The sequence below is a fragment of the Martes martes genome (genome assembly GCF_963455335.1).
Source record: "Martes martes genome assembly, chromosome: 7".
NCBI classification, from domain to species: domain Eukaryota; kingdom Metazoa; phylum Chordata; class Mammalia; order Carnivora; family Mustelidae; genus Martes; species Martes martes.
The window spans coordinates 127,428,527-127,437,808 of NC_137894.1; the positions used below are offsets into that span (position 1 = coordinate 127,428,527).

At 40.9% G+C, this 9,282-nt stretch overlaps 2 protein-coding genes across 2 annotated transcripts in view; one reads left to right on the forward strand and one right to left on the reverse strand.

Moving 5' to 3' along the window:
* The window catches only part of SNW1 (SNW domain containing 1), a 33,633-nt gene extending 32,926 nt beyond the window's left edge, over positions 1-707 (forward strand). Inside the window, exon 14 of the mRNA XM_080807636.1 lies at positions 24-707. Coding sequence (XP_080663762.1) covers positions 24-222 — 199 coding nt within the window. The 3' untranslated portion in view covers positions 223-707. The remainder of the gene's footprint in view (positions 1-23) is intronic.
* On the reverse strand, positions 705-9,238 carry SLIRP (SRA stem-loop interacting RNA binding protein). Its single transcript, XM_080807637.1, has 4 exons — positions 9,113-9,238; positions 5,541-5,599; positions 1,262-1,369; positions 705-816 (listed from the first exon to the last, which is right to left on the reverse strand). Exons 1-4 carry the CDS (start codon positions 9,207-9,209, stop codon positions 745-747), a joined length of 336 nt encoding a protein of 111 aa, XP_080663763.1. The 5' UTR covers positions 9,210-9,238; the 3' UTR covers positions 705-744.
* Positions 9,239-9,282: the final 44 nt, after the last annotated feature.

A 9,282-nucleotide genomic window follows, 5' to 3' on the forward strand; every position in this document is an offset into this window, starting at 1 on the left:
TAGTCCTTTCTCTTTTTCCCTAGATTTGTTCCCGATAAGGAGTTTTCTGGTTCAGACCGCAGACAAAGAGGCCGAGAAGGACCAGTTCAGTTTGAGGAAGATCCTTTTGGTTTGGACAAGTTTTTGGAAGAAGCCAAACAGCACGGTGGCTCTAAAAGACCATCAGATAGCAGCCGCCCCAAGGAACATGAGCATGAAGGCAAGAAGAGGAGAAAGGAGTAGACACACCTCTCTTCAAAGTCAATGAACGTTTATCCATAACCCTAATGATGCAAATCAGATGGGGAAACACTTTGTACATGGCCAGGATAAAAACCAAATCTGGGTGTCAGACCCCAGCACTACTTTTTATTACGGGAGTAAGGGGGAAGGGGGAAAATTCTTTGAACTATTTAGTTTTTTTTAAAGAGTGGGTTGTGTTTGTGCTTCTCCTACCTTTTGGCATTTATAGAACATACTGCCCCACACATGAAATTAAGACCACTTCCTTTTTGTGACATTAGTACTTTGGGGTTAATATTTTGTGTAAGAATGACTGCTGATGAATAAAGTTGCCCCAACCACAGTGAGTAGAAGGATGTTCACATACTGGAACTGTCCTACCAAATGACGTTTGCCCCTACTACGTTTTGTTTTAATTTGGAGTGGGGAAATTAAGCTCTTGCTTGGTGCAACTATTTGTTTCAAATAAAAACATTTAGACAAAATTTTTAATTTTGTTTACTCTAATAGGTAGTAGTAGTCTCAAAAGTCTTTCTCTTCATCAGATGTCTGATCCCCTTGCAAAACTTTTGGTCTTTGAGCTTGAACGTAGAGCTAAAAAAAAAAAAAGAAAGAAATCAAATAAATATTGTAAGGAAAGATAGTATCTGCAAAAGCATTCCAACTGAAGATTGCCACTTTAAGACTGTCTTTTTATGAGGGAGTCAGCACCAGTAAGTCAAAAGGATGTTACCTGATCCCTGGTCTTAAGACTAAATCACTTTAACCCAAGGTTGCATAGTAAGTGGAAAAGCCAGTCTCCCTACCTTGTAAGCAGACTACTGTTCTGTGTTAGATATACCTTGCTAACTGTTGAAGGGTCTTCCTAAACTACCCTCCCCAGACACCAAAGGACAGGCACCCTACCACCACCACCACTCTTTAACCAATATTAAAGGAACTTCAGTTACAAATCTCCCAAAGTCCTTGTCATTCCGTACTTCTGACCTACTGAACGGATATACAGAAAGCTCATGATGTTATACAGAAAAATATTTACCTTTACTCCATCAAGAATGTGATGTTCTTGTTGTAGTGCATTCTGAAGTTCCTCTTCTGAAGAAAACTGAATCCAACCCATACCTCTGTGAAATCCAGTCTCTCTGTCCTAAAAATTCAAAATTTAAAAAAGATTAATCATGAACTGGAGAAAGTTTCCATGAGCTCCAATTAAACTACCAACTTTTTCATCTGCCCAAACGGAATAACTGAGATTTTAATAAATGTCAAAAACCTTGCTTTAATACATACTTAACCTCCTAGTTACCAAAGGTCAACCCTTGTGTTAATCTTAACATTCTGCTTTTCTGCTGCCACTGGAGGAAGTAAAATATGGGCAGTGAAGTTTCTGTCATTCGAGATACAAACTACACTAACAATAAGGGGACATTTTGATCACAGAAAGAAACAACTCTGTTTCTAACTTCCTCGATTCTAGAAACTAAAAAATTAAGCCTCAAAACCTAGTTCGTTTCTGGTAGTTTTGGAGACAAATTACTCTCATCACCACCACTACCATTATAATTATATAGTCCTAATGAAAAATAGAAAAAAAAAATATTACCCTCATTTACCTAGCTCTAGACTTAAAGTAACGCTCCTTTGTGCAAAACACACAGTGCTTATCATCCAATCTATACACAGCACATGCGGAGAACATTCTAGTGTGTTTGGGTGCACCCTGCCCCCACCCCACCAGCCCTACTATTTAAGAACAGATATAAAGATGTCTATTCACTCAGTACCTCATCAATCTTCTTACAAAGTTATGTTATGCTCTGCACCACCCTCAAACCAAATTTTTAGAAATTGTCCCCAAATTTAAAAGGTGACTTTTTAAGTCTTAACTTACACTGCAGAAGTTTCGGGTAATATCCTGGTGATTCACTCCTTACCTCAGCTAGTTTCTCCTCTACTTCCATATGGCCATTTCTGTTAGTAAAAGCCTTAAAAAATTTATGTTTGTGTAAAACTTAGGTACTATGCATTCTAAGATACAGGAACCTGGATTTCTGGGCGCCTTGGTGGCTTAGTTAAACATCTGCCTTCAGCTCAGATCATGATCCCAGGGTCCTGGGATCGAGTTCCGCATTGAGCTCCCCGTTCAGTGGGAGTCCACTTCTCCCACACCCTCTGCTGCTCTGTCAATTAGTAAGTAAAAAGTAAAATCTTAAAAAAAAAAAAGGATGGGACGCCTGGGTGGCTGTCTGTTAAGCATCTGCCTTCAGTTCAGGTCATGATGCCAGCGTCCTGGGATCAAGTCCACAAAGCAGGCTCCTTGCTCAGCAGGGACGCTGCTTCTCTTTCTGAAGCTCCCCCTGCTTGTGCACTCGCTCGCTTTCTGACGAATGAATAAAATCTTTTAAAAAATAAAAACTAAAACAAAAAAAGGAACCTGGATTTGAATGCATGAATTTGTTTATCAGAAACTAACTTTTTGGGCACCTTGATGGCACAGTCAGTTAAGCGTCTGCCTTCGGCTCGGGTCATGATCACAGGGTCCTGGGATCAAGTCCCGCATAGGGCTCTCTGCTCAGCAGGGAGCCGAATTCCCCCTCTCTCTCTCTGCCTGCCTCTGCCTACTTACAGTCTCTGTCAAATAAATAAAATCTTAAACAAAAAAACTCCTCTAACTTTTCTCCTGTTAACATTTTACTTAGTTTTACCAAGAATCGAAGTTTTCTTTTGTTTAAGGTATTAACTCCAGGTCCTAAATAATTTTGCTTACGCTTTCAAAAAGGAAATGGTGAAAAATGTGTTACTATTTTGGGAGAACTTTTTAAGTAGGTTCCACACCTATCTAGTGTGGAGCTCAATGCAGGGCTTAAACTCATGATCTCTGAGATTAAAACCTGAACTGAAATCAAGAGTTGGACACTTAATGGACTTAGCCACTCAGGTGCCCTTGGAGAATGTTTTTTTTAATGTTTGTCAAACAGGAATTTCATCCTCTTCGTAAAAATTTAGTTTTTAAGCTTACAGAAAAATTTTTGTGTCCGTAATACTTATGCCTTGTTCTTTTAATTACCTGTATTAAAACTCCATTGTGTCACTGCATTAATATCTATTTAATCCCATTAATGAACATTTAGGTTCTGTCCAGTTATATTATTAAACAAAGCTGCTTTGAACTTTTTTTTTTTTTTTTAAAGATTTTATTTTCAGAGAGAGAGAGCATGAGCACAAGCAGAGGGAGCAGCAGGCAGAGGAAGAAACAGTCTCCCTGTGGAGCAAGAAGCCTGATGAGGGACTCAATTCCAGGGCCTGGTAATCTCAGAGTCCCTGAGCTGAAAGCAGATGCTTAAACAACTGAACCACCCAGGTGTCCCTGCTTTGAACATTCTTGACCACACCATTTCTGTAGAATAAATTCCTAAAAATGGAATTGCTAGATCAAAGTAAATGTAAATTCTTAGTTTTGATTTTTGCCAAAATACCCTTCAGAAATGAAGTAAACTTCTGAGCACCTGGGTGGCTCAGCTGTTAAGTGTCTGCCTTCGGCTCAGGTCATGATCCGGGTGTCCTGGGATGGAGCTCCGCATTGGGCTCCCTGCTTAGTGGGAAGCCTGCTTCTCCCTCTCCCACTCCCCCTGCTTATGTTCCCTCTCTTGCTGTGTCTCTCTCTGTCAAATAAATAAAATCTTTTAAAAAAAAAATGAAGTAAACTTCTGAACAATTTCAGCTTCCCTACACCCTCACTAGCACTAAACAGGATCAATCTATTAGATCTTTGGAAGGCAACTAACATTAAATCAAGAGTTAAGAATTTTAATTACTTTAGGTTAATATTTTGTCACGGCCTTCTCAGTGCCATGAGGAAAAAAGGGGCAGTTTTAGTGAAGCAGTTGCCGTGAACTATAGTGTACTCACATCCCATCCCCCAACTCAGTAATTCTAGAAAGCCCACAGACAAATACAGCCCATGATAAAGTAGAACAAATTTATAAACTGATTTCTAAATCTTCCTTAAAAAGAAAAGAAAATATAACAAATACAAAAACACTAAAGGAGAAAAAAAATCACTCAACCTAATAAGGATAAAGTTTAAAATAGATACTCTCCATCAATTAGTTTGATGATAAAATCATTCTCTAGTATAAAGTCCTTACAATACTGGACGAGGCAGAATTCTAAGATAGTTCCATGATGTCCACATGTCTCACTATGTTAACACTCTGAATAACCCCCTCCTTTTGGGTGTGTGAGGGACCTTTAACATGCTTCTAACCATAAGAATATGGCAAAAGGATGGCAACAGGATGCTGCTTGCCTGATCAGTTATACAGCAAAGGTGATGCGACATCACTCCCATGACTGTGTTATAAGACAGTCTTAACAGACTGGAGAAACTTCTCTGCTGACTGAAGAAGTAAGCTGCCATGCTGGGAGACAGCCTACACACCTCCCAGGTAACAAGGAACTGCAGGTGGTCCCTACAAGCTGAAAGCCAGCAAAAAAGTAGGTATCTCAGACTCACAGTTCAAAGACGACTTCTGCCAACAACCTGAGCGAGCTTGAAAATCAGTCTTTCCCAGCTGAGCCTTTGAGCCCCTGATGAAACCAAAGCCCCAGCTCATTCCAGGACTGCAGCTATGTGAGACCCTGAGCAGAGGACCCAGCAAGGCTGTGCCCAGACTTCTGATCTGCAGAAATTGTGAGTTACTATATATGTGTACTGTTCTGAGTCATTAAGTGTGTGGTAATTTGGGGCCCGTGGGTGGCTCGGTTGGTTAAGCGTCTGCCTACAACTCAGGTCATGATCTCAGGGTCCTGGAATCAAGCCTCACATCAGGCTCTCTGCTCAGCTGGGAGTCTGCTTCTCCCTCCTCCCTCCTTCCTCCCTCCCTTCTCCCTGTGCTTTCCCTCTCTCTCCCTCTCTCTCTCTCAAATAAATAAATAAAATCTTTTTTTTAAAAAACCTGTGTCATAATTTGTTATACAGGAATTTGTTTTACAGTTTTAATCAATATCACCCACAATTTTATCAATAAACACTGAGTAGCTTCACTCAATTAAAAATCATGTAAGCTGGGGCACCTGGGTGGCTCAGTGGGTTAAAGCCTCTGCCTTCGGCTTGGGTTATGATCCCAGAGTCCTGGGATCAAGCCCCGCATCAGGCTCTCTGCTTGGCGGGGAGCCTGCTTCGCCCTCTCTCTCTGCCTGCCTCTCTGCCTACTTGTGATCTCTGTCTCTGTCAAAAATAAATAAATAAATAAAATCTTTAAAGTTAGAGGATCAATAATTAAAGGGTAACATTTTTTTAAAAAGATAATACTCACAAAAGGTACAGTGCACTTTCGTACATGGCCAAACTGTGCAAAGTGTTGTCTCAGTTCACCTGTATAGGAGGAAAAAAACATGTTAAAAGTAGTTAATGTATTAGTTGATATATTTGGGGCACCTGGCTGTCTCAGATGGTAGAGCATGTGACTCTTGATCTCAGGGTCGAGTTCAAGCCCAACGATTGGGCATACAGACTACTTAAAAAGAAAAAAAAAAAGGCAGTTAATGTATTTTGCATCCTCCATCCTAGATTGTAGCTAGAAATTAAAAGGGGACCTAGAATCCCCAAACATTTTGTGAACAGGAACTACTTTCCATTTCCTTGAAGCCTTAAGATTTAGGAAGTAGCTATGGTATTGACTACTTCCTCAAGTTATGATGGGGCTACATCTGATAAAGCTATAATAAGTCGAAAATATCCTAAGCTGAAAATGCATTTAATACACCAAACCTACTGAGCATCAGAGCTTAGCCCAGCCTACCTTTTTTTTTGACAGACGGAGATCACAAGAAAGCAGAGAGGCAGGCAGAGAGAGAGGGGGAAGCAGGCTCCCCGCTGAGCAGAGAGCCCGATGCAGGGCTCGATCCCAGGACCCTGGGATCATGACCTGAGCCGAAGGCAGAGGCTTTAACCCACTGAGCCACCCAGGCTCCCCTAGCCCAGCCTACCTTAAACATGCTCAGAACACTTAGCCTACAATTAGGCAAAACCGTAACACATAGCCTATTTTATAATAAAGGGTTGAATTTCTCACATAATTTACTGACTACTGAAAATGAAAACCAGAATGGTTATATGGGGACAAAAGTCTAAGTCTAATCAGTCTATCAGTCGTTCACCCTCGTGATCACATGGCTGACTGGGAGCTGCCCCTTGCTGATGCTGCTCCTAACCCAAGAGAGCATCATACTGCCTATCACTAGCATGGGGGAAAAAAAATCAAACAGAATGCTTATCAAACAGAAATCAAACAGAATGCCTATTACTTTCACCTATCACTTTTTGACTGTAAAGTCAAAAAACTAAATCAAACCATAGTAAGTCAGCAACCATCTGTATAAAGCTGCAATGTACCAGAGATGAGGGGAAATGATGGGGTGTGGGCATATGCAAATAAACTGCTGAGTCGACTGTAGTCATTACTCCCAGCAGATGACTGTCTTCATCAGCTACTGTACTAGGTACATGGATAATAATCCCTGTGAGAAACTCACACACAAGACAGATAGTTAAAATACAGTATCTTGCCAGCCAGATTAGAGATTTTCAAATAAAAGCTCAGTTTACTTCCCTTTCATAAAGTTTACACTCTGTTAAATAGTTGACACTCTAGAATTTGTTGAGATGACCCTACTTACCCTTCCTGCCTTATTACCTATTGCTGGCCCATAGTTACTCTCTAGTACAGCAAATGAAACTCTATGTATGCGTCCTACGGATTCCCACCTTAGCCTGTGATTCTTTCCCCTTGCTATGTCAGTAATCTTATCTCCTCCTGCCTAAATTGTAACTATCTTTCAGGACCCAGGCCAAATATAGCCAAATACCATTTTATTGGGCTTCTACTGCCATACAAGGCAATGTACTGCCGTTGTGAGGCCTCAGAGATGCATAGTAGATAATCTTAAAGATCAAAAACTACCTGATCTCTTCTGAACTACAGTGCTTATACTTTCCCTGATTAATATTTCACATTACTGGGTTATTTCCCCCTAGTTCATCTAAACTTCACGGGTTCAACAACTGCCTGTATCTGCTATAAGTCTCCTCACCCTCACCACTACACCATAAACTCCCTGAGTGTTGAGTCCACTATGTCAACAGTAACTGACAACAGTAGGGCAGTACCTGCTGAATGAAAAAATGCCTAGTAATCTGTCAACAACCCACACAGACTAAATTTCAGAAGCACTCTAATAGTTGGTCAAACCATTTGGCAAATTCAGGACCTCATAGATCAGCACCAGGACGAACATGTTGTTTGTTTAACACTAAACAAAATAGTGTTAAATATGCATGTCTTAAACAAGGTATTAAAAGTTCTAGAAAACATCTACTTCCCAAACAAACAAGCTCTGGAAGGTAACCATCTTCCCAAATTACCTATAACTGTTAAGGAAAAACTGCTGCAAGCACCTAGAACAATGTCATCCTCAAACAAATACTCCTGAAATATTTGCTGAATGTATAAATGAACCAAGAGAGACTGCTTCAAAATTGTATGTTACACTCTTTTTATGAGTTTTAAACCAACCCATTATGGTCTGGAAACTTGCAACTGCAGGATGATGGTGAAATCCCGTAGCTTTTACACAGTTTCACAGGGCCTAAGCAAGACATTGTACTGCCTAGATCTTCATCTGCTACATATTAAGAAGGTGGGGCCCAAAACAATCTATTTCCCATTCTACTACTCACACCAGGGCCACAAAGGCTAAAAAGTGAGTAATCCTATTTCCATTCTTTTGTTTAAAGGAGATGACCTGACACATGAATACCTATAAAAGTGACCGTGGATTTTTATTTTTTGGAAAGCAAATGTAAAAACCTTTTTTCAAAAGTGCAACTGACAAAAATCAATGTTGATGAGAGATTTCAATACTGATTACTCCCAACCCTCTATCTCCAGCCTAGGCCTCTCCCATAAGCTTATAGTGATTATAGTAATCACGAAAACAACTATCATTTTTTGAGTACTTAGTCTGTGTCTAGCACAAGTCTAAGTGGTTTACATATAAACTCACTTAACCCAATCAAAAGTCCTATCAAGAAGGTATCACTGACTCCATTTCATAGATGAAACTGAGAAACAATGAGCCCTTTTCCCAAATTACCTCCTGTTAGGTTACACAACTATTAAATGGCCGAGGTGGAATTCTAACCTAGGCAGCATGGCTTCAAAGGACGTTTCTCAATAAATGATACACCATCTCCTCTGTCCAACTGCCTGACGGAGACTTCACAGGTTTTTCTCAAACTCAACACATTTAAACTTTACTCCTCATCTTCTTTAATCTGCTTCCCCTACATTTAACCACGATATTCACCAACGCTAAAAACCTGGAATTCGTTCTTCCCTTTCCCTCATTCCCTACTCCTACCCCACTCAAGCCATCGCGAAAAGCCGTTGACTTTGTTTTGTTAACATAAGTGGATCTGACCCCCTTTCTACCACTACCCTATTTCAGGTCCTCGTCTGGACTAAATTATTGAAATTGCCTTTTAATGAGTCTCCTCGCCTTCAGTCTTGCCAGTTTGAATCCACCCTCCACACCGCTGTCAAAATAATCCCTTCTAAATCGTAAATCTTAAAGTTTTCAAGTAACGAACCGTTCCACCGAACCACAATGGAAAGGCAGGAGACCCTGAATACGTGCCGCAAAATCTCAAGGGGTATCCCTACACGATTCATTGAAAAAAATTTTTTTTTATTTCTGCTCACTGGCTTGCTCAGGAACCACAGCTCTTAATCCAGCCACCACGCTGACACGCATTCCGCCGAAAGCAGTGCTTTTGAGGATCGCTTGTACCTAAAACTTCAACCCCTAACACGTCTCCATCACTCACTCGAGGCCGCGGTCCAGGGGATTTTTCTGACAAAAGCCACGGGCCGGCTAACACTCGTTCGCAGCGCCACAGCACCCTTCACTGCAGAGGCAGCCATCTTTAGATCGAGGACCTCTGCGACCTGTGGTCGCGACCCCGGAAGAATCTTGCGGATCGGCTTCCGGGTCAGA